The 27,260-nt window shown below is 31.1% G+C and overlaps 1 protein-coding gene across 2 annotated transcripts; it reads left to right on the forward strand.

Annotated features, from left to right (window-relative positions):
- The first annotated feature begins 3,602 nt into the window (after window positions 1-3,602).
- On the forward strand, window positions 3,603-25,619 carry LOC130982575 (spermidine synthase 1-like). 2 transcript variants are annotated; one of them, XM_057906611.1, is made up of 10 exons: window positions 3,603-3,886; window positions 17,612-17,735; window positions 20,377-20,453; window positions 20,524-20,646; window positions 20,731-20,835; window positions 21,574-21,646; window positions 21,864-21,935; window positions 22,019-22,217; window positions 24,730-24,856; window positions 25,297-25,619. In XM_057906611.1, exons 1-10 carry the CDS (start codon window positions 3,740-3,742, stop codon window positions 25,366-25,368), a joined length of 1,119 nt encoding a protein of 372 aa, XP_057762594.1. In that variant the 5' UTR covers window positions 3,603-3,739; the 3' UTR covers window positions 25,369-25,619. The 2 variants fall into 2 exon arrangements, with proteins under 2 accessions (XP_057762594.1, XP_057762595.1); XM_057906612.1 differs by lacking the exon at window positions 24,730-24,856.
- Window positions 25,620-27,260: the final 1,641 nt, after the last annotated feature.

A 27,260-nucleotide genomic window follows, 5' to 3' on the forward strand; every position in this document is an offset into this window, starting at 1 on the left:
TTTTGTCATCTTCATGTTATTTTTTCACAATTTTTGAAAGATATTTAAGAAAATGGCTCAAGATCAAACACCATATTTAAAATTATGAATAAAAAATTTATCAAATTAGATCGTTTTGATGGAACAAATTTCAATCGTTAAAAGAATAAAATGATTTTTTTTTCTTAGGATTCTTAATCTTGCACATATTATTGATCCAAAGACTACACTTATTATTGATGCCGTTGAAAATGCTCCACCAAAAGAGAAGGAAAAGATTACTCAATTAATCAAAGGATTCCCTTGATAAATTTCACCAAAAATCAAAGAAAGTGTTTCATAAAGTTGATTCAAAATCAAGATAAAAAGGCCGATGAGGTTTTTGTGATAAATCATGATGGCCAAAGACAAATAGTTATTTATCTGAATTTGGACTGACTTTGAGCAGAAAACAAAAGAATTAAGGCAAAGCAAGAAGAAAATTACATGTTCACTGTTAGACACAGGGTCTCCATTAAAATCTATGTTGTTTTAGATGAAACTCGATATGGAATTTGAGTCAAAATTAATGTCAAAATTACCTTCAGAGTAAGTTGACCATGACACGAATTCACCATCAATGAGTAGGCCACTCAAGGTCGAAATGTCCATAAGAGTTAAGCTCATCATTTCATGAGAAAAGTAAAAGTTGTTGGTGGCAGGACACCAAAAATACAAACTAGCCCATAGTAAAAGAGTAATGTAAGACAAATAAAAAATAGTTAATTCTAAGATATGAATGATATTTAAGAATTCCCAAATCAACTTATATGTAGGTGCAAGTCGAGACATCCAAGTCGAAAAAAGAGGACTCAAATTTCTAGGAGAGCAGTTTTAAAAACTCGATCAGTAAAGTATGAAATCTTGACATTATTACAGAAAATTAAAAGTAAATGTTCTTGTGGTGTAGGGAAGAAAGAAAAAATAGAATCAATTTGCTTTTGAGTTGTCAAAGGACTAAAGAACGAATACAAGACTCCATTAACTAAGAATGGCAAAAATACCTGGCGACACTTGAGATTAGAGATTTCTACCTTTAGGTTTTAGGCTCTTAAAACTCAATCTTCATCATAGAATGCTTTTTTAGCCACTAATAATGGAGGAAGAGGAAGGAATTTATCTCCTTCTTAACTGTGAAATGCGTGTTACTCGAAAAGAAAATGATTAGGATTTTCAGGAGGCAATCTTCTTGAAAATTAAGGATGATTTGATTTAAGGAGTGGAACATTTTATTCAAGAAAAGTCTCATTAAAGCTCAAAAAGTTATGCATTCTCATAAAAAGCATGCGTGTTATTTTAAATGAGGCATAATTGTTTTTCAAATTTTAAAGAATTCGAAAGGTTACACGTGCTCGACATGAGAAATATTAAAACTGGTACTTTTGAACAAAATAACAAATTTTAAAGGGATAATTTGTTGGTACGAAAATAAATTTTTTTTGACAAGAAGACGTTTTGACTGCCAATGGTTTTGACTACAAAAGCAGAGACAGGTAAGCTTGAAGTTGAAGAAAGATAGTGCAAAGATTATCAAAGTCGAAAAATAGTTATTACCTTTTTTTGAACATCAAGATTTGCTACTCGACCATCAAAACAAAGTGGAAGATATGGGACTTGAAGATCAAAGAAGACGTAGGTGTTAAAATTTGAGGATCAAGATTATTTGTGGTCAAAATAAGGTCATGGTTAAAAAAAAAGAAAAGAAAGAAGTAAGATAGTAGACAACATACTTCAAGGCAAGTTCATCTCTATGACTTATAAATAGTTGAGACTTAGAAAAAGTTTCGGGACTTCAATCAAAAATACTAAATCATCACATAAACTCATAAAATTCTCAATCTCTACAACGCAACGAAAGAACATAAAATATAAATACATGTAAATATTAGAAATCAATTTTTATTTATTTATTTATTTATTTTACTTATTTAGTTTATTATCGTTTATTTTATTTAAATTTTATTATTATTTTACTTTGATCAATATTTTACAATTTTTATTGTTGTTTATTCTTTTAATATTCTCTCACTAGTAATTTTGACGTAAAATTATCTTGATACCATAATCAAATAATTTTCGAATCGAATTCACTATTTTTTCAAATAAATTATATCTACTTTTTGATATTTAAAATATTGATATAAACTTAATTTTAACATTCTATCAAAACACACCGTCGAAATTAAAACACACCGTCGAAATTACAAAAAATCTAGTGAAACAATTACAATAACCGATTTTTAATGTTTCTAAGAGCTCATACACAGGATATCAATTTAATTAATTTCTCATACTCAAGAGATAAATGCATGACATACACGTTTCCAAATATGTCGACGTCCAACAGCCCCACATAGCTACTCACTTATTGTTTGGACAATTCCAATAATGTCCTCTCACTTTCGATGTTCTCTTTCTTTTTTTTTCTTTTTTTTTATAAAAAGAAAAAACACATAAATAATAATATTTAAATGCAATCAAAAGAAAAATACATTTCAAACAAACATAATTGGCTATTTAACATAATCATATATAAGTTAATTTCATAAAAATATATTGTAATTTTGTAAAGTTCGTTTGACGACCTTTTGATTAAGATTAATTGTAATCATATTAAGATTTATACTAAAACAAATAGTTAATGATGTAGAATTAATTTAACTTGATTCCCATGTAGCACTCAAAAGCTAAATGATCTTGTTTGGTTATAAAATTTTGTAGAGCAATAACATTTCTTACATAAAATTATATGGTCGCAAAATTATATGATTATAACAATACTCTCACTCCCTCTCTCTTGCTAGTACCATGAAAATTTAAACCTTAATTACGCACATGAATTAAAAAATATTAGAAATATCTTCTAAATAAATTCAAATAAATATAGAAATTACCATCCTTAATTATCATATTTTCCTATATTTATTCTCTCTTATAAACTTTCTCCCCGTTAATTATCTAACAAGGTAACCAAACAATATATATAATCATATTTACATGAATTCAAAAGCGATTAAAAATATAAAAATAATACAATGGTGCGTAGTTGAATTTTAATATGTATACAAAGTTTAATTATTTTTATAATCGTTTTTTTTAGAAAATATATAAAAAATATCTCTAAATATATACAAATAAATAATAATTGATATAATAATTAACACTGATGTGATGATATACTTTAAAAGATGTCATGAAATTATTTTTTTTAAAAGTTTAAATTATTAAAAATAGGTATATAAATAATTAAATGTTTAACACGTCTCTCATGCAATAGTTTATTTTTGGATTTGTGTACATTTTTTGTATTAATTTTTTTTATTTATCTTTTACTTTAAAAAAAATAAAAATTAAACTCCAAATTTGTTTGTCATAGAAATTTTAATAATATATTCTAAAATCAATTCTTCTAAATGTTTAAATTAATAATGTATTCTCAATACTTACTTGAACATATGGATAAATTAACCCTTAGACTAATCAAAGTTGGTTACAATGGAAAATTATTTTGTGATTGAGAGCTACAGACATTTTAGAAATATAAAGATTTGTTTGTTTGTCCGGCGTCGAACATGTATATCTTATCCTCGTGTATTTCTCTGCTCTGAAACAGTTCCTTATTCTCACAAGCCAGCTTCACTTAATTAATAATAGTTAAAGCAACTATATATCTATATATCTTTAATTTGCAGCTTCTTAGTTGAGCAAAAGTTTTCAAGCAATGGCGAGTCTTCCGCTATGGGGGCGAGTTAATGGATTTAATAATCAAGAAGGAGAATGTGTTTATGGGAGCAAGAATCTTGCAAGGAAGTTGCTTCTTCATCCTCCTAACTTCAGATCTTCTTCCACTCATGATAATCTTCTTCAGGTATATATATATATATATATATATGCATCGTCATGATATACGGTTACATGCATATATGTCAATACGTTAAATATTTTATTTAAATATTGAAATTACCTACCAATATAAAATACATATTAAAATATAAATATGTGTATATACATAATATCTTATTATTAGTATTATTTTAAGTATTTCTTTCTTTTTTGTTTAAGATCTAAAGTCAAGTCGGCAATAGGGAAAAAAATGCATTCAGCATAGTTTGTGGTTTCTAAGGAGAACAAGTTTGATAGGATACTAAATTTGGTGACAACACATGCATACTCATCAAGCAGAGGTTTGAGTCATAGGAAAAGACAAAAAAAATGACTGTTGTATACTGTTTGGTTATTTACTTCAGAAAAAATAAATTAGGAATATAATTAATTAATATTAAAGAATATTGAAGGAGAAAATGGAAACTAAAATATAGAAACTCAAGTAAAATACTTAATAATAGTCTAATAACTAAATTGTGGGTTCAGCTATATGTTTAGTGTTTCACTCGCATCAAACATATTACTTCATGAAGAAAATTAAATATTTTTAAAAAATTCAAGAAATTAAAAACCCCAAAGCATCTATAACCATCAATTATAACTAGATATTAGGAAGTGGTTATTACTATTTACTACATCTATATATAGGTAATTTTTTGTTTTTCATACTAAATACTAAGGTTTTGAAAATTAGACCAGTTATCGAATTAGTTCCACCAATTTAATTGTTGTCTAACTAAAAAATTGTTTTATATTAAAATAATAAATAAATATTAAAAAAAAATAATTATAATCTAATATAAATTTTAAAATATCACTACAAAAAAATGCTCCGTACCGTCAAATTTTTCATTAGAAAAATGAAGAAAATCGACAGTACTAAAATTACTGTTGAAATGAATCAGACGGTATAAATTTCGCCGGTAAATGTTTACCGTCGAAATTTTTTCGTCCGACAGATTACCAGTTCAAAGAACCAATTAGTTACCGGCAGATTTTTTCGACGGTACTGTTGGCGTCAAAAAATATTGTTCCCACACTATTATTGTCGAATTATTTCCGTAGTAATCCGATGGTAATGTCAATTTTAAAAAAAAAATTAAAATAAATGGTCAATTTTAATTTTTAATCAATTTAATTTTCACATAATTAATGGTCAATTCATAAATAATAAAAACCTATTATTTCAAATAAATAATACAATGTTCAAATAAATTAAAGTCAAGTACATCAAATAATACAATAAAACAATAAAACAAAACGCTAATAACTACAGATCCAGTTAGTTTTCATCGTCGTCGTCGTTGGTCCTGTGGCCTTGAGGAGGCGGCGTAGAAGGCGGTGATGTCTGTGTACCACCAGCAAAGATAATGCCAACGGCGTACATATGAGCCTAGTACACCTCAATCTGAGCCTTCATACGCTGAAGCCGCTCCAGCTACTCCCTACACTCTAGCCTGAAGTCATCCGTATCCGTCATGCGTGTGAGGATCTCCTGATACCTCTCCCAATAATCGTTCAACTCCTAAGCCTGCTGGTGAAGGCTTCGTTGGAACTCGTGCACCTGTAGCCTCAAATCCACGCCTTCCTCGGGCTCGACGGCTCAACTGGTGGCAGAACCTGACAACAGCCTCAACGTGGAAGTGCGGAGGCTGCTAGAGAAGAACGACCTCATCTTGTATATGCGGTTCTTGTACAGAATTGAGGCGGTCTCTCATCAAACCGCATCGAGATCGACGACTGAAGCTGCAGAGCCATCGACAGTGTTATACCCACTTTGCTGAGATTGCTTAATCACGGCCTCTAATCTCTATGTGTAAGACTCCTGTGTAACACAAGTTATTGTAATTAGTACGACAATATATAGTTAATCTCTAATAATTTTATACCAAATGATCAGATGTATGTTTACTCATATAATCGCACTAAGACCGCTGATCACCAAATCTCGCTTTGTTCTCATTTAGCGTCTCATATAAAGTGCAGCTGTAACAAAGAAACTTTAAAATTAGTTAATCAAAATAGAAGATATAAACTAGTTAATAAGGTTTGAAACTTAAAAAAAAAAAGTAATTACTGCCCATTTCGAAAACCATCGCTCTCTGATCTCAACGGGAATTTTCTTGTGCTGGGCCAAGGATGATCGTACATCAGCTTGATGACATTAATCATCTCCTGAGTACACGCGTTGTTGTTCAGTGCAAACCTAACAACAATTCACAAATAAAACAATATGACAATAACCATAATTAGTAAACAAGAAACACTAACCAGGCAACCAAACCTAAATCCAGTAAACAAGAAACAAAAACTAGGCTCTTGCAGCAATAACCATAATCAGTAAACAGAAAACATTAACCAGGCAACCAAACCTAAATACACCAAACAAGAAACAAAAACTAGGCACTTGCAGCAATAACCATAATCAATAAATAGGAAATACTAACCAGGCTACTAAATCTAATCCACTAAACAAGAACTAACCAGGCACTTGCAGCAATAACCATAATCAGTAAACAGAAAACACATTCAGCCATTCAAACCTAAATCTACTAAACTAGAATCAATTTGAGGCACTTTCAGCAATAACAATAAACAAGAAAAGTGATGCTTATCCCATACTGCCATCAGACCAAATGGTCAACCGTACAATGGGAGGTGGTGGAGGGGTATCAGCTGCCTCACTTCCATGAGAGGACTCCGAGGCCGCGACATTCGTCGCTGGAGGTGGCGTTGCCATGGCAGCGGCCTGCTAAGCAATAGAAGGTGGCGTCATCGCCGTAGATGGAAATATGTAGTTGGGGTGGGACCATGATGAATAGTCAGTCTGCTAAACCCGCAACCTGTGACACTATTGGGGTAGTCGGACTACAGGGAGAGGATCCAGAATTTTTTGGAATACCGAAAGAAACTCTCCCTCTACCACGAGCACGTCCACGACTAGTAGCCTGATCCCCAGCACCTCTACCTGTCATGATGTATGCAAATAGCATACCAATTAACAGAAATTCAAAACAACAAATCAACAATAAATAATAGTACCAATGTAATTCTTATAATGAATACCACAACATTAAGTTCAACATTTGATGATATAAACAGCAAGTATCTTAGAATAGAACCATTTCAACCATAATATGCATTACTGGATCTAAATCAGATACTAAGTGTGGAAAATACTTCAATCAAGAAACTTCACATTTACACACAACATACATACACAAACTCAATTAGCAAATAATTTCCAACACATTACAATCCTTTATCACAAAGAGATTTAGTTAACTATGTCAAGCAAATATCAGACATCCTAAATCAGATAGTAGGTACAACATATAATTTAAAATAGACAATAGACATAGAGGCATATAAACTCACACTTGGCGTGCACATACATCAAAGATGCAAATTCAACGCAACTAAGTAATAGTTGACAATTCAAATTCAAGTCAATGCTATTCAACTAAATTTCAGCAATTGTTCAACAAAATAAATAGTCTTTTAACATCAACTCAAATTCAGCATATTCAACACAAAATCAGCAGCATTATCCATCAATTTAGTCAATTTTCAACACTTTCAGCAATATAACACAAACCAATCATTCTAGAATTAATTTATCTTAACCACCTAAAATTCACTAAAATAAAAAAATTAACTCTAACTAAATTAACTAACTAAAATTAAAATAATGAAATAACCTAACCAAAACAAAATTTGAAGAAAAAAGAAAAATAGAGTTAAAAAAACCTAGAATGCAGAACAATGATAGAACAGAGAAAAGGTGAAGATGCAGCAGCACTATGATGTTGTCGGAGCTAGAGGTAGCAGAAGGGTGGTCGTTGAAGGCTGGGTGACTTGCTGAAGGCTAGGCAGCAGCGGCGCGATGATCGTGGGGGCGACGGTGGTAAGGCGGCACGAGGAGAAAGGAGAATAAGGGAAAAAGGAGAAGAAGGGAGGGGTCGATGGTGGGTTGACTGCAACAAAGAAAGGGCTGTGATGATCGTGGTCATGCAGAGAGTAGAAGAAGTGAGAGAGAGAGGGATGGTGGTGATGGTGGTAAATCATGAATGAGGATGAAAAGGGTTCGTGATTTGAATTTACACCCTGTTTCTGTCGCATTTACTGTAAAAAAAATTCAATGGTACACCATTGTGGGTCACCAAAATGTAGTGTTTCACTAATTGGGGTTACCGTCGGATTTATTGTTGACTTTTTCCGACAGTAAAGGACGCGCCAATTTAATTTTTTTTCTCCAAATATTTACCGGGTGGATTATCGTTGGAAACCTAGATCTTCCGGTAATTACTTAACCTTACAAATTCGTCGTCATTACCACCGGTAAATGCGACAGTAAATACGCCACTACTATGTGACGCTAAATCCGATAGTAAATTTGACGGTACTCAATATTTTTCTTGTAGTGTATCTTGCATTACGTGAAATGTTATCAACTAAAGTCCTAGGATCTTTAGAAAATGTACAAACTTAAAAATTAAATAACAAAGAAATCATCAAGCATAATTAAATAATAAAATAGTTAAACAAACACATCACTAACAATAATCACAATACATTCAAAATTAATAATCAGTAAACTAAAATCACAAATTCACAACACACATCGGCAGCACAACCTTCAAAATAATCAATATAATCAATAATCAAATAATCAATAAACAGCAACAACAAAACCATAACAAATCAATAAACAGTTAATTAAAATTACAAATTCACAAACACACAACAGTACAGACCTTCGAAATAATCAATAATCAATTATCAAATAATTAATAAACAACAGCAGCAAAACTAGAGCAAATCAATAATAGTAAATTAAAATCGCAAATTCACAACATAAAATAGCAGCACAGACCTTCGAAATAATCAATAATCAATAAACAGAAGCAGCAGAACCAGAGCAAAAAAGATAAAAAAAAAATGAATAGTTGAAGAACAAGCGAACACTGAACCACTAACCTTCAAAGACAGTGCCGACAGACCGTTGACCACGACGAATGACGCCGACCAGATGACGGCGAGCATATGAAAACGATGACGAACAACTAAACACGACGGCGAGCAGATGATGACAACGAATGGGCCAATCTCGCGGAAGAAGATAGCATGGGTTGGAATTTGGAGACTTGGGGGTAGTGGCTAGATGGACGGACGGACCACAGTACATTTGAAAAGATTCTAAAATAATAGTCCAAAATAAACAGTATATTTGAACTTAATTAAAAGAAAAAGTTGAGTATACTAAATGGTTGTTGACATGGCCGACCTTCGAAATGCTTGTCCCTAGTGATGTTATAGGCTTGCAACTTTTTCTGAGGCTTATTTTTTTCTTTTATTTTAAATTTATCCTTTTTAAGTAAAAAAAAATTATTAGCAAATATATGAAATTATATATCTTTCAAATAATAAGGTTTAAAATTTGAGTAAAATATGAATTGTAGAGTATTATTTTAAATATAGAGTATTATTGAGTAAAATAATAAGAATTATATTTATTTAAATTTTAAATATTGTAGAGTAAAATATGTTATTATTAATAAAAATTTGAGAGTATTATTTAAATAAATATATGTAAATATACGTATTAAAAATTTAAAATATTATTTGAATGTATGTACTAAAAATTTGAATAAGTTACTTAAATTAAAAAATTTAAATTTAAATAGAATATAATTCTATTTAATTCAAATTATATTAGATTAAATCAAAATAGTTTGAAAAATAAATTTAAATTAGTACTGTACAAATTAATCATTTGCATAAAGTTAAATTAGATTGAAAAGTATAAATCAAATCAATATTATCCAAATCGTTTAAAATTATATCATTTTTACCATTTGAATAAATTCAAAATGTACTACAAAATATAGTCTTAGTTCGTTGACAATACAAATAATAGATGTAAATATATCCCACTCACTCTACGTTGGTATATATATAGCGAAACTCGTGTATAAACCGTTGGATTCTTTCCACGATTTATACATATTTTGCATTCTCACAGAAACTGCCTCTACTATAGTTTTTTTTTTTCCAAATTCTTTATCAACGTAAATCGTAGAACCTCTCCAGCGGTTTACATGTATTTTAAATCTGTGGAATTTCTTCCATAATTTACATCAATTTATAAAAAGTTGTATTTTCGTATTCAAACTGCAAAAATTATATTTCTGTAATTTTAAAAGTCAAATATTTTATTTTCTTAAATTATCCTTTTAATATACTATATTTTCCTAGGAATAATATGGTTTCAAAAGTGTAGTTTTAATAATAATAATAATAATAATAATAATAATAATAATAATAATAATAATAATAATACCGTTTGAAGTTTTGAACGTTCATTGTATTAATTGTTTTATCATTATATAGTATCATTGTTTGGTAAGTATGGGCACTAGTTGAGCATCATATACACCAATCATATATATACACCATTAGTCTTGCTATTTTTATTCATTTTATATCTAATTTTTAAATACGGTTAAAGTGAAGTATCGCAAAGAAAGAATATAAAAGGTCAATAAAATTTATTATTTTTAGTTATTATTTTTAAATTTAATTTTTTAATTTAATATTTTAATAAATTTTTTTAATTTATATTTTTAAATATTAATGATTAATTAAAAAAAACTCAAATTAATAGAATTTATTATGTTTAATTATTATTTTTAAATTTATTTTTCTTAATTTAGGCATCCAATAACATTTTTTCAGTTTATATTTTTAAATATAATTTTATTAAATAACTAATAAAAGTTTAGTCAATAATAAATTAATAAATATTTTTAAATTATATTTATATTAATTAATTATCATTAATTAATAATTATTTAAATTTTATATTTTAAAAATGTAAAATTAATAATTATTAATTAAGTTATTTACAATTAGCTGATTAAAATTTATTTACGTATACCTTTTTTTTAAATATTAAGGCTAACTGCAACCAGAACTCATCAAACCTTAAACCTTCAAGGAGTCAACACTTTAACGAATCAGTGATTGTCACTACCCGGAATGTTTCCTTATTATAGTGAGTGCTAATAATCATATATAACATAAAAACATGATAAATTCTATCTAACTTTTTCTAAAATAATATATAAATTATTTTTTTGGGTAAAAAACCTAAATAAACCAATGGCAGAACAAAATTATTTAAATCTGTTAAAACAAAAATTATTTCAGCAATCCACCAACGAACAAATAAATATAATTCGAATCAACATGATTCGAACTGCAAATTCAAGTAATTCGAAACAACTTGATTCGAATTACCTTTGAAAGGAATTGCATGTAATTCGAATCAAGTAGATTCGAATTAGGTGATAATAAATCGAATTGACTCGATTCGAATTAATAGGCAAACGTGACTCAATGGAGTTCGAATTAACTTGATTCGAATTATTCACTGTTGGTCACAAAAAGTAGTTGGAATTAACTTGATTCGAATTACTAGTTAGCTGCCTATATAAGCAGTTCGAACCAAGGGAGAAACAAATCAGTTTCACTTCTTCATACCCCACCAAATCCCAGAGAAAACGACCCATAATCTATTCGACAAAGACTCGAGAGGCAGATTAAATTATTTAGTAGTTCACGGTCGTTAAAAACAGCAGAAATACAACGCATATGCAAGTATGACATTTTTTCCCTTAAAAAACTAAAACTCGATACAACGGACACTAGTAAATCAAACAACACAAAACCAACCCTACCCATCTATGACTGTATACCCTGGCTACCTCCGACCTGTGGGCAGCTCCGACGAGTGTGTCCGGGTTGCCGATATAAGCCGCATCTCTTAGGCCGGTTTGGATCTGCCTCGTCCATGTTCGTCCGTATCCGAGTAGACTTGGGATGACCCTCCCTTGCACGCCTCTTGTTCGGGTCCGGTATCACCGTCGGCCCATCATATGGTGGCCAGAAACCCTCTGGGATTGGAGGTCTGAATCCCATCTGATAAACACTAAAAACGTTACTGAGTCGATAGACAGGGTGGACGTAGGAGTGCCAAGTGACTCGTGAGTAGGCACAACATGCCTGTGCGTGCGGACAAGAAAAATGAAGTGCCTGAAAGTATCCGCATTCACATGTCTGAGATCCGAGTGAGACCTTGTAGGTACCAAAGGAGAAAGAACCGGTAGGAGTGGTCTCTGCGACCGTGTACTCGGAGTTATCTCTGTCATACAAAGTAACAGTGAAGCACCTTCCCGTCTTCAAGTTGGCCTTGATACATTTAACAAGATGTTGACTGAATTATTGTCCAGTACCCAGCTGGGCCTCCGCCTCTCTCCCCTTGCGTACAAAAAGTTCGGCCAACCGACCATACGTTGCTTTTACCAAGGAGCATACAGGAAGGTTCCTCACACCCTTGAGGATTGAATTCACACACTCAGATATATTAGTCGTCATGTGACCGAATCTCCGGCCCTCATCGCAATACTGTGTCCACAATGAATACTCAATCCGGTTTGCCCAATCACACATCGCCAAATCTTCCGAGCGAAGAATATCAAACCAGTAATCGAACTCAACCTCTGTCTTAACATAGGCAGCGTTAACGAGAAGCCTCCTTGCGTCTTTACCCTTGAAGGTGAGGGCGAAATTTGTTGCTACGTGCCGAATGCAGAAAGCTCGGTATGCAGCCGGAGGCAGCCAGCCCCCGTCGGGAGCCTTAAGGGCGGCCTTGATGCCGTTATGCCTGTCAGAGATAACGAGCAGACCTGGCTGTGGGGTGACGTGCTGACGAAGGTGGGAGAGAAAGAATGACCAAGACTCAGCATTCTCACCCTCGACTAGTGCGAATGCAACAAGGAGTATGTTGGAGTTCCCGTCCTGTGCAATTGCAACAAGCAGAGTACCCCCATACTTGCCATATAGATGCGTCCCATCAATACTAACCCACGGCTTGCAATGACGAAATGCCTCGATACACGGTGGAAAAGTCCAGAACAGTCTGTGAAAATAAGACTAAGATTCGTCCAGCTGTCCCCCAACTCGAACAGGGCTAGTTCGAAGAACTGCAATAGAACCAGGCATGGTCACCTGCACTCCTAACACCAACCTTGGGAGCTCGTTGTAAGACTCATCCCAGTCACCATAAATGAGTGCAACAGCCTTTTGCTTCGCCATCCAGACCCTTCTGTAGGTCGGCCTGAACCCATAGTGCGAGGCAGTCGCATTTAGGAGCACATTGATGCTAACGGATGCATCAGCTCTAACCATTGGCATAATGAATGCCGATATCACATGATAATTCAACCTCCTGTGATCGCTGGAGATAGAGCTGGCGAGACAAGTATGCGGTCCATTGTAACGTTTGACCTCCCATATGCCCTTGCGCTGTCGGAGACTCAGCCGAATCAACCATGTGCACCTATTCCCGAACTCAGAACACTTGCCAACGTAACGGCGATAATCAAACTCCACAACCTTGTACTGTACACCTCGGCGGATGCTGTAAGTCTTCACACTTAACAGGGTATCCTCCTTATCCTGAAATTGCTGACCAGCTTGGAACTCTGTCATACCAGCTGATCCTTTTGCATCTCTTGTGCCAAATCTTGTAGCCTCCTCAGGTACCCCCGGCTGCCTCATGACATCCAGGTCCAAAGATGAAAAATGTGGAGGGTACTGCTGTGTGCCAGATTTAGAGCCACCACCGGCGCCAGCAGACTCACTCGCTCCAATATCATCGCCACTATCATCAGCAATCATATCCGGCTCGACATCATCGTCCTCTACATCATCAAACAATCCATCTCCAGCCCCAGCCGCAGCCGGTGCAGCACAATGTACAGAGGTAGGTACAAGTTCCGCTGTTCCAACCTCGTCGCCAACACTGCCGTTGAGATCAACAGCGAACGAAGGGGAGGCGACAACCAGGGCGGGTGGCTCGTAGGCGGGAACTGAGGAAGATGCAACGGCAGGTCTTGAGCTAGAACCGGAAACCGTCGCTAAAGTGTTGGTATTCCGGTTTGAACCTCCCGAGCTGGACACCACATCAACCAGCTTTGCCAACAGCTTCGGTGTCCGCACTTCAGGAAACTGCCGGCAATAGAGAAACAAGGCCTGCAAGTCCTCATCACTCCCGATCGTGAAACAATCATACTTCACGCTATATTGGAGCATCGTGATTGGAATGCGATAGAAAAACTTCTTAACCCTTTTAACACCGTCCAGACCTAGTTTCTGCAGTACAGACCTAGCAAGGTCATCATAGCTCGTCGTAGAACTGACGATAATACAAAGAGGATCTTTATCGGTGAACTTGACACCTGACCAAGTTTTCCTCTTAATCGATCCTCTGTGGTGAACCAACACTATAAAACTGTCCTCACCAGCCATTTGACCTCTCAATATTGAGAGCAACTCACGTTCATCACACACACACACACACACACACACACACACACACACACACACACACACACACACACACACACACACACACACACACACACACACACACACACACACACACACAGGCCTGGAACACACTAATTCGAATCAAGTTAATTCGAACTCCATTGAGTCACGTTTGCCTACTAATTCGAATCGAGTCAATTCGATTTATAATCACCTAATTCGAATCTACTTGATTCGAATTACATGCAATTCCTTTCATAGGTAATTCGAGTCAAGTTGTTTCGAATTACTTGCATTTGCAGTTCGAATCATGTTGATTCGAATTATATGTATTTGTTCGTTGGTGGATTGCTGAAAAAATTTTTGTTTTGGCTGATTTGAGTAATTTTTTTCTGCCATTGGTTTATTTAAGTTTTTTACCCTTATTTTTTATAATGTATTATATTTTAATTGGATATTTATTTTTAATTTGAATTATTATTTAAACCATAATTAAATTATATTATAATTAAATTTTAAAAAAAATATATATATAATTTATTAAAAGATTAGAAACTGATTTTTTAATTTTTCAAATCACATTAACGGTGGTCCTAATCTTAAATTCTTCTTCCTCGTCTCTTTTAATGTCACTCAACAACTCTTCTTCACCTGTTAGCTTCTCCTAAAGTCTCGAACGACCGAACTCCAGAGTCCAAAAATCATGATCGCTAACTCTTCTGATTTGTCTCGCCAACTCCGATACATCTCCAACACTACGCGTATTTGTGGCTCCCTTGTTTTGCGTCGTGGCGTTTCCTTACTTCGGTACGTCTCTCGTCGTCGCGTCCTCGTCTGTCGCTGTTGTCACTCCTGGCCAGAGTCTGTTTTGCCGTGTTTGAACAGGTTGATTTTCTCTCTTTTTTGCGTTCTTGAAATTCTCTATCAGTTGACTTATAATTTGATTATAATCAAAGAGCCGATGCTGCTTGGGAAGCGTGACAAGGATGAAAGAATGGAGAAGGAGCAAAAGGCCGAAAGTCATTAACAAAGGATTAGGATATATTTTCTAAATATCATTTGGAGAAAAAATTATATTTTAATTTTTAATACTTTAAAAAATTGTATAATTAATTATTCATTTTAAAAATTAATTTAATTATAAAATATTCTATCCATAATTAACTTAATAACCAATTAAAAAATAACACATTACACCAAATAAATTACATGTTATTTTATACAATTTAATTAATAATTTAACTGTTAAATCACTAATTCAGTTATTCAATAATTTAATTGTATCGTCAATTATCGATTCGATAATTATAAGTTAAAAAATTTTAAACTTTATCAATAGCTCAAGTAACTTTAAGTACGACAGATGAATGGAATAGAATAATTTAATTAAAATTTATAAATAAAAAATAAAATTAATATTATAATTTTTTTAAAATAATAATGAGAATAATATGAATAATTACACAACATCCAAAATATATAAAGACAATAATCAAGTGATGAATTGCCTTGCCACATTTCTCTTACTATTTTCGATCTAATAAATATTATAATATTCATGTAGCAGGTTAGTTGTTTTCGCCGTTTCTTATAGAAAGATTTGATTAATCCTTTGTAGTTCACAATATAGTCCAAGTTCTTTATAGAAGAGTTCCATTCTTTTACTGTGCTATACCATTATATTGAGGTATATATATATATATGAATTGTCTATGAATATTATTTTCCAACAAGATGTAGCAAAATCACCATATTTGTATTATTTTCCATTGTCTATCCTAAAGCACTTTGATAATTTTCCTTCTAATTTCAAGCTATGATTACGCTTTGAATTCTTTGAATATTAGGAAACGCTTTGACTTCATCATGATAGGAAACATCTATAGCCATTTCCATAAAAAATATTTTACTAAAAATTATTAAAAAAACTTTTTCATATATATTTTCAATGAATTGATGAATACATAAAAAAAATTTTAAAAATTACAATTTTAGAATACAATATAAATAAATTCTATTTTCATTTATTGATTACAACAGAAAAATATTTTAGTAATAAATTTTAAAAATAGTGACACATTTCTAATTTTAAAAATAGTGACACATTAATAAAAAATATAATATATTCTTATTTGACCCCAAAAAAACATTAATTTTATGTAATCAAATAGCTCTCTCTCTCCTTCTCTCTCCTTTGAGGGATGTCGCCGCCACCACCCCGCCTTCAAGATAGTGCCAGCCTTAGCTTCTCTCTTTCTCTCTATCTTTCTTCCACTTTCTTTCTTCTCAAAAATGATTTTTCTCAATTTTTTTGCTTATCAATTATTATAGAGTGTAATCTCTCTCTATTCACTCTTTATGTAAGACTAAGAAAAAACGTGTCAGAATTTGAAAAAAGATGTTAAATAATAAAAAATTATACTTAATAAATAACTAAAAAATAAATTAAAAAAATTGAGAGGATTATTTTTTTAAATTCTATTTTAATAACTTTTTTGTGGTATTTTTCCCTTTGTGGTGGTATTTTTTGTTTTCTTTATGATTAATGTTAATATGATGTTAAAAATCTGAAAAGAAAATATTATAAAAAAAGATTTTGGCTTATAAAAAAATTTTTAGATTTAAAAAATGTTTAAATTTATGTAAAAAAAAGTATTATTTTACTATTTTGTAGCACATTTATGTAGATATAAAAACAAAAAGATTTATATTTGTCTTTATTTTTATTTTTTAAGATTTTTAGTAATTGAATATTGAGTTCCTCTCCAATTATAATTTAACATACAAGATATTTATCTTTTTTTTTTATGTAACATTTATATTTTTACGCTATTTATAAGTACCGTTTAATTTTTTTGTGAAGGAAAAATGATTTCTTCTAAAAAAATATTGATTTTAATACACCTTTTGGTCCTAAATAATTATTTATAGTTGGAATTTGATTTGGTTCTAAAATAATGTCTATTTATTAAGAAAGTTAAGTGCTTTTTTGAAAAGTATAGATAGATAATAAAAATATTAAATAACGTGAATAATAGATATATCGAATGTTTAATTCACTAAGTATGGGAATGGTTATTTTAATATTAAGATTTAGGTAAGTAAGTTGAAGTATAGTGTATTTTATTTGAATTGGCCAATTTTAAAACTCGTTGTTCAAAAAATTGAGAAAATCATCTAACATAATCCAATTTTTTTTAACTAATAACCCTATTTAAAAAATATTTATTTATGCTTCATAATAACAAAAGTACAAAACGCATCCATATTTAATTGATCCTGCTTTATATATATATCACAAATTTTTTTGTAGGGTGAAAATTTGGATCATCAAAACCATACAAATTCAGAAACAGACAATGTGAAGGAGCAATCCATGATAGTGAATGGCACATCTCATGCATTTCGTGGTTGGTATGCTGATGGACCCTGGCAAGGTAATAATAATAATAGTATTATTGCTTCTTTTTATTTTAAGAAAAATGTATTAAATAGATATTTTTCTATCCCAAGGCTTAAACCTAATAAAAAAAAAGTGTACTCAACCAAGAAAGATGCAACAATATTCAACTTAAATTATATATATATATATATATATATATATATATATATATATATATAAAGCTAAATTAATAAAAATAAAAATATTAAACGGCATTTTTAATAATAGAATTTACAAAAAATAACTTTCTAAATTCAATTACTATGATGCTATAATTAATATTTTTTATTGTATTAATTTTTATAATATAAGTCTTCAATCAAATTCGTCGCGCATTTTTTTCCTAATATGTACATATGTGTTACTGTTGTTGCTTCTTTTAACGTCATTGTCGTTGTTGCCACCATCGCGATCATCATCGTCGCTGCCGCGATCGCTATCATCGTCGTCATTGCTATCATCGCCTCCTTCATCTTTTTCTTTAATGATGATTTTTTCTTCTTCTCTTATTTAATTTATTCTTCTTTTTTTTCTTTCTCGTCCTCTTTCATTATTATCATCGTCGTATTCGTCTTCTTCTTTTTCCGAGTAAAAAATTTTTGATGTACAACACGTAAATTTTTTAAGGATTGCATGTCCAAAACATTGACAAGCAACCAACAAAATACACACAACATATAACTTTTGGTGTACAATACAAAAATTTTGGTGTATAACACAGAAATTTTGGTGTGCAACACAAATTTTTTTAGTAAACTATATACCTAGAACAATGATTAACCCAACTAACAAAATACATTAATAGCAAAAATTTGTGTTATGTACAAAAATTTCAATGCTATATGCAAAATTTTATGTGTTATAAATTTGTATGCTATATATCGATAAATTTGTGCTATGTACAAATTTTTTGTGTTTTGTGCAAGAATTTTTGTACTATATTACTAAATTTCTATACACTCAAATAAAAATTTATATGTTGCAGAAGTGCAAAAAAAAAAAGAAAAGATGACGTATGAGTGCATTTTTTTTGTTAAACTTGTGACAACTTGAATGAACTTAATTATAAAAATGCTTCTACTCGTAACATTTATATCTAATTCAATCATATATTTAGCAATAACTTTAATTGAACTTATATCTTTATATTTTTTTTGGAGAAAGTAAAGATTATAATGCTTTTTAAATTTTATATCTTAAATTTTAAATTCTAAATTTTAAATTTTAAATTCTAAATTTTAAACTCTAAATTTTAAAATCTAATAAAAACCTAAACATAAAACTAAAACCAAAATTGAAATTAAAATTTTGCATTGTGATTTAATTCCAACTCTTAAGTATAGTATTATATTTATTTAATAATTTGGACAAGTTACTTAATTAAATTGTTTAAAGATTAAAATTATCATAATACAATTTTTGTAAACTAGAAATACATTTGCAATATTTATATCTCTAAAAAAATCGCGAGAGGCTATGGTGGATTCAAGATTGAACGTAAATTGTTACAAGATGTAGCAGTTTACGTTGAAACGCATGATAGCCAGAAATCGCTAGCAATTTTTGAAAAAATTGAACCATTAAAAAATCACGAGAAGCTATAGCAGTTTTTTCTCAATTGTGTTGTTTTGAAAACCGTGTGATTCTGCAGTTGTTTCTTTATATAGGAAATGTCTATAAATATCCAGTATAAGGCAATGGCGAAGTAGTATAGTGTCATTTTTACAAATAGAGAGTGAGGAGAGTTTTTTTTATCTCTAGTGCATTGCTTTAGAAAATTTTCAAAAAGCAAAAGATACGATGTTAAGTTTACTGATAGAGAACCAGTGAGTATTTTTATTCGGTCATCAAATACATTGTCAGAGCTAAAAATCAGTATATTGTAAAAGGTTTGAGTGTGTGGGACAAAGTGGGTGAAGAAGTTGTTCTACAAAATTTCTATTGCGGTTGCGTCAACTGGTGTGAAGTATAAAACATTTGTGATAAGGTCCAACGATTTGTTTCATTGTTGGTGAAGTTTTCCGGAAGTGAGAATACGCGAGCTATATATGCCAAGCTAGAAGATGGCGCCGACAGTTTTAGGGCATCAGCACCAAATCTTCAGTCGACTACGGTGAGGGTGCTTCTACCTTGATGCTTGTCGTTGCGCTTGCTTGTCTATTAATTGATCCTCCATCTATTGCAGTTGGGATAGTTAGGTCACCCTGTCTGATTCCGAATATTGCATGTGAGGATGAACCGGATTGGGTTAAAAATGCGATGTTAGAGGATGATTCGGGTGAAGAGCCTGCTGGCATTGTTGGGGACCGTGATGAGGATCGGATACCCGGACTAACCCACCAATACATCAGAGGCCATCAAGTTCCGGCACACAACAACATCCTCCACATTTCTCAACCCTGAACTTGGAAGCCATCAATTAACAACCGAACATTGATCCTATCTTTGGGGGTCAAAGATTGCATGAGAGAAATGCTGCTATGAAACCACTGTAGTCTCTCGCAGTTTTTTTCGTGGTTTACGACATGCTTAGTATGAATTAAAGTATTAATAATATTTTTTATTAAATAAATTAAAAATTGCTATATTAATAAGTTGAAGCATATGTTGTGCTATTAATATTGACATCTGGACAGGTGAAGCACACTTGTATAAAATGGAAAAGGTGATATTTGAAGGGAAATCCGAATTTCAAGAGCTTCTTGTATTTGAGGTATGCTTTGGTAAACAATATTGGGAATATTTGATAGTCCTTCCAAAGCTTACTTGTTTGCATTTCATAGTCAGCAGGACATGGCAAGGTTGCAATTCTGAATGGATATCTCCAACTGACAGAGAAGGATGAGTTTGCTTACCAAGAGATGCTCACTCACCTTGCTCTCTGTTCCATTCCAAATCCTAAAAAGGTTTCATTTTAAGCCATATTACATGGAATATTATCCATTATTTACGTCAAATTAAGGAATCAAAAGGGTTTATGAACATTTCAGGTGTTGCTAGTCGGAGGGGGAGATGGTGGTATTCTTCGAGAGATATCTCGCCATTCCTCGGTGGAGCATATTGACATTTGTGAAATGGACACTATGATCATTGATGTATGTATCTACTACCCTTCATATTTTAACTTTCGCATGGTTTTCTTATCAAGTTTCACAAATTAAATTAAAATGATGAGTAGCGCACTTAATAAAATTTAGAATAAAGTACTATTTTAGTATAGACCAAGTCATAATTTCGTCTCAAAATTTTAAGTGTTCTAATTGTATGTGGAATATTTTATTTTATTCTATTTTTGTCATTTGATAAAATAAAATAATTTTTTTTAAAAAAAATACCATTTTGTTTATTATGTTTTTTTTAGGTAATGACAAAATTGTAATTGTAATAATTATAATGATAGTTAAAGTGATTTGAGAGTACAAATGACAGAAAAATAAAAAAAAGAAAAATATAATAATAAAAAATAATATTTTTTAATTTTTTTTAATTTTGACAAAAAAGGACAAAATAAAATATCTAAAATAAAAATAACATATTTTAAATTTTAAAAACGAATTTAAAATTTAACCAAAATGGATGTTAAATACTAAAATAGTATTTTATTTTTAAAATTAAAATTAAAGAAATGCTGCGCATGTATACAAATAAGGCTCATCTAAAGTAAATAAAATGAACAAATAAAAGTTTAATCATCCCTAAATTAGAGTAATAATTAAACTCTTTTTTTTATTTTATCATTTTTCAGTTAAAAAAAATTCCTTTTTCCATGTATATATATACTCTTTCCTCATCGATCATCACTTTCTTGATGTGTTTGATTGAGCTCACAACAGGTTTATAAGCAATTCTTCCCTGATATAGCTATTGGTTATAAGGATCCTCGAGTGCATGTTCACATTGCCGAAGGTAACTAAAAAAATATTAGATAAATTCTTAAATATCTTTAAGAATGATTTTTGCACAAAACTAATGTGCAAAATTAAAGTTTTATAAAGTAGATAAGAAAAATTTTATTGCTATGTATATTATATCCTTTCTACTTCAATTATTATTTGATGAAATCATTGAAGTAACAATAACAATGTTACATATATACAAAAATGTAATTTTGATGGGGATGCAGGTATTGGGTTCATCAAATCAGTTCCTGAAGGGACCTATGATGTGATCATATTGGATGCTTTCAATTCAATGGGTAAAGCTAGTTGTTTCAATTCAATTGAGAATATAGTGATGATAAAAGTGAGAAATGAAAGAGGTGGATATATATATATGCAGGACCATCTGCAAAGGTGTTGTCAAAGAAAAGCTTCTTAGAATCAGTAGCAAAGGGTCTAAGAGCAGGAGGAGTGATGTCTGCTCCTGCAGATAGCTTGTGGCGTAAAGGATTTGTGGTTGCAGATACCATCGCACTTTGCAAGAAAATATTCAAAGGCTCAGTCAATTATGCTTGGACAACCATTCCTGCATATCCCAGGTAATAACCTTTTTTATTTAGGACATTCTATGCTGCTCATGCTGAAAATTTTCAGCACATATAGTTAGAACAAGTGTGTATTCTTTTTATTTTTGCCGTAAGCACTATGGTCTCATATATTATTACTGACTAATCCTGTTAGATAATCAATAGGAGCATACTCAATTACTATCATTTTATTTTAAGTTTTTTTTTAAAAGGATGTGCATAAAAAAATCTAAATTTAAATAAAAAAATATAAAAATAATCTAAAACCATTTTAAAAAATTTAAAATTTATTTTGAAAATTCTAAAATTATTTTAAAAATTGCTAATAAAAAAAACATCGGAAATGTATACAAAAAATTATACAAAATCTAATAAAAGTAAATATCAAAAATCATTTTTAAAAAATTTCAAAATCTAACAACGAAATATACAAAAAATATTGAAAAAAGAACATTTAAAAAACTAATTAAGAAACATCTAAAATTATTAAAAAAGTCATCCAAAACTCAAAAAGAAAAAACATTCAAAGCATAAAAAAAAGAAACATATGAAATTTGGGAGAAAGAAACATCCGAAACTAAGGAGAAAGAATGTCATGGACTAAGAAAAGTCACATTTGTTGTGTTTGAATGTCATGGGACACGATGTCTAAAACAGAGATTACTGCGTTTAGGAAGGGAGGACTACGGCGGTGATTGACGGTGTTGCGTTCACGACGGGAAGAGTTGCAGCGGTGATCAATGGCGATGTATTCGCGAGGGGAAGAGATGCAACGGTGATCGACAAAGCTGCATTCGTGATGGAAGAGCTACCACTACAAGAGAAACGTTGAGTACCGTCAGATACAATTCGACAGTATAAACTTCGTCAGTAACTAATTATCGATAGATTTATTTTTCTGATGCTAGTTATCGTTGAAAATTATCCGACGGTACAGTTGGTGCTAAACGTTGCAACTTCACGCTGCATTACCGTCAATAAAATCCGACGGTAAGTTTTTTTTAATTTTTTATTAAACTAGATTATTCTTACCGTCGGGTAATTTCAATTGTAAATTTGACAGCAGCCTTAATGTTTTTCCGAACTTATAGTAGATCCCAATAATTAATAATTGATAGTCAACTCTCAATTAATAAAGAATAAATTAGTAATTTATCTAAAAACAATGATTTATATACGATGTGAAATATCAAATATACAAAATTAAAACAAAGTCCTAATGACTATGGAGCCTAATAGTCATCGTTGTCGTAATCAAAACAAGGCATGCTTGTGATACGTCAATCTATCGTCATACCTACCTGAAACAATGTAATTATATTACAATCTATTCAAAGTTTGATAAAGAAATAAATAAGATATAACTAAGTCTAGCGTGCGTTGTAATTATATGATCTTATTAAATAAAGTTCAAACATACAACAAGCTAATTAAACTATGTTTTAGGTTAACATTATTTAGATTCATCATCGTCTTCTTCCTCTGGTTCATCATCCTCCTCTTCTGAAGTAATTTCTTGATCATCAAACTCGTCATCTTCTTCTTCGTCTATATTGACCTCCTCTTCTTCTTGACATCATCATTTTCTAGTAGTAGTATCTCATCATCCACTTTAAGGTCAATGATGTCATCATCCATAATAACCAACCTAAGGATGATCAAATCACTGGTATCAACTACCATTTTCGAAGGAGTTGAATCATCGATTTAATAAGGTTGAAAATCTCTGTCCTAGTAAATCGATGCAACTTCTTAATTTAGTCTTAACTACAACCATCTAATTAAACTTGTATAACTCCAGATAAGACAAATAATATACTTATCGTGCATAACATTCACCTGAATTAGACCAATCTAAACACTCTTTCTTCATATAGATTATGTTGTTTTTTAGGAGCTGTATTATCAAATGCTGTATTTATTTTTTTTTCAAGAATTATGTTGTTTTTCATATAAATTAACAAAGACCGAATTGAATCTTACTATTATGGTTAAACTAGAAAAATAGTGTTGTTATAATTAGTTTTTAATGGTCTATACTACTAAACTTGATTAATTCCAATTATTCTTTGTTGGGCTTAAGCCCATTCCCGATGAGCTTAGTAGGTATGCCGTATGAGTTGTATTAATAGTAAAAGTGCGGAAATAGATTTTCTCCATTTTTTTTAACACTTGTGTGATCTCTCACTTTTGATTTTATAAGTAGGATTAGAAATAAATAAGAAAGAGAGAGTGTAATGAATAGTTAAATTAAACATTACACACCATTCAGTTTTTTTCATTGGAGAGAATCCACTCCCTAAAAATACTAAATTCCACCAAATGTAAAACTTATAAAGGTGCTAAATAATTAAAAAATCTGAATTTAATTTGTGATATTTCAATTTTCTTTATTAATCGAAGAAGATAGTTATTGATCTTTCGGGGATTAACTTTATTTTTTATAAGCTTATTTTTTTATTGCATGGAATTAGTTATAATAATCCTATTAATGTTAGTTCTCTGATTTAATTTGCTTTAACAGTGGAGCGATAGGATTCATGCTATGCTCCACTGAGGGGCCAGAAGTGAACTTTAAAATTCCAGTTAATCCATTGAATCCAAAGAAAAATGGAGTGGCAAAGGGGCCTACTAAATTTTACAACAATGAGGTAATTGAATTTTTTATTTTTAATATTAGAGTGGTAGTGGTGTTTTTTTAAAATGTGGATTGTTGGGGTGTTAAACTTAAATGTGGGATCGTTTAATTAGAGAAGCAGAAATCGGACCGTCTGATTTATTAGAGGTGTAGAAATCGGACCGTCCGATTTGTAGAGGTGCAGAAATCGGACCGTCCGATTTGTGGTAAAAAAAAATTTTAAGGTACAGAAATCGGACCCTCCGATTTCTGTATTTCCACAGTTTTGAAAAACACCAAAAATTACAATGTTAAGGTATATCACCACTTCTACTTCCATAACAAAAAAAATTAGCCTGAGGTAATTCATTTAATTTGAAAACATTCATGTTTATGGCTTATATTAAGTTACCAATTGGGTTTTGTAAATATTTCATTATTTGTTCCAACAATTATTTATTTTAATCATTTCAGATCCATGCTGCTGCTTTCTGTCTTCCTTCTTTTGCAATAAAGGCTACGGATGATGATCCCAACATGTTTTGATACTCAAATGATGAGAAGTTCTACTCTCCTTCAAAGAGGAAGAAACTTATTATATCCTATATTGATTTTAATCGCAAATTTAATATTTATTATACTTTCATTATTTTTATGTTGTTTTTCAATTTTCTGTTCTGTATGTGTGTAGTTTATATCAATGTGGAAGAAAACAGAAAAAGTATTTACATTATGAAAGAAATTAATTTCAACTTTGTCATTTTCATGTTGTCAATAATTATGTCCACTCCTTGTTATGTCTAGACAATTGATTCAATTATCAAAGATAAAAAATAATAGAAATGATCTATATTTTCCTTTCATTTTTTGTTCTGTTACTTCTTACTAACTATACAACTAAACTTGCTTAGTTAGAAATAGTCAAGGTAAGTTATATTCTATTATGCGCCACATTATTAGTGTTTGTAACAAAGAGTTTTTTTGGGGTTCCATGTAAAAATATCATTCCAGATGAATATTATATTCTCTCCTCCTCTTTTTATATTCATGAACTAGTTAAATCATCAATATCAATAATGTAGCAATGCATGTACTACCATCAGTTCCGTAAAGAACTTCCTTCTTGGAATGCTCTAACCACTACTACCATGGTAACTGAATATTGATGTCATGTCTAAAAATCTCTTGTGCACCCTCTAACAGGCTTGCGCTCAGTATGTAATTCAAGGTCATATACGATATTCTACAAGGGGATAGTGTATTCACCCAAGGATAGATGACATGTGTTCACATTCGGCCTCTATTTTTTCATGAAGACAGATATCAAAGATATTGTGAAAGATAAAATCACATATCTAATTATAACAGGTTCAACCAATAATTTAATGGTTGAACTAGTAATTCAATAGAGTTAAACTCTATTTTGGTCATTGAGATTAACTAGTTGCATTAATTTAGTCTTTTACTTTCCAATTGTCATAATTTGGTCCTCCAAATAAAAAAAAAAGTACACTAATGTAATCTTTTGTATATCTTTCGTTGCTGAAACTCAACACCATTAGTGACGTAGCTCAAGCCTTACCACGCTAGACATATTAAGAAGACGTGGTATGTGTTTTGGCGCTAATACTGTTCAAACCATGAAATGACATCATTTAATGCTCTTTTAACGTCAAAACGTTTACAACGCCGTTTTAATATGTTCAACATGGCAAAACTTGATCTCTCTCACTAACGGCGTTCATGAGTGACTATATTGGTGCACTTTTTTAAATCTAGAGGACCAAAAATTGTAGCAATTGAGAAGTCAGGGACCAAATCAGTGCAACTCGCTAATCTCAGGGACTAAAGTGGAACTTAACTCAATTCAGTATTTTGATTTTGTTAATTATCTTCACTTAACTTAATTTAGTATTCTAATTTTATTAATTATCAGTTCGGTTACGATAACTATGGCGATAACTAATAGATGCAAAAATTTAATTAATTTTAAAGTTAATTAAAGTTTTTTTGGTAGATTAGCATTTGTCTCATTGATTCAAAATTTTTTAAAAAAAAATGGGGGGTTTCTCAATTTTATTCAAAAAAAGGGGCAAATAAATTTGGATACGCATTTTTGATGTGGCTATTGAGATAGCCCTTTTGGCTATAAAATCTGGATAAATACCAATACCTATTACGGGTATAAGGATAGAAATCGAAATAAATAATTCTTGCGGACTAGAATCTATATTTTCTAAGAATCGATTGGGTTATTAATAACGAGTCTCTTATTACTTGAGCGTTTCTAGTCTATCTCTTTCTATTTCTATATAGAAACTAGTGTATGTTCCCGTACCTTGTACGGGATAATACATAAAATTATATTAAAAATTTTATTAAAAAATTAAATAATATATATAGTATTTATTATTATGAATATTTTATAAAGTTATAAT

Source organism: Arachis stenosperma, chromosome 5, assembly GCF_014773155.1.
Source record: "Arachis stenosperma cultivar V10309 chromosome 5, arast.V10309.gnm1.PFL2, whole genome shotgun sequence".
In the NCBI taxonomy this organism is placed as follows: domain Eukaryota; kingdom Viridiplantae; phylum Streptophyta; class Magnoliopsida; order Fabales; family Fabaceae; genus Arachis; species Arachis stenosperma.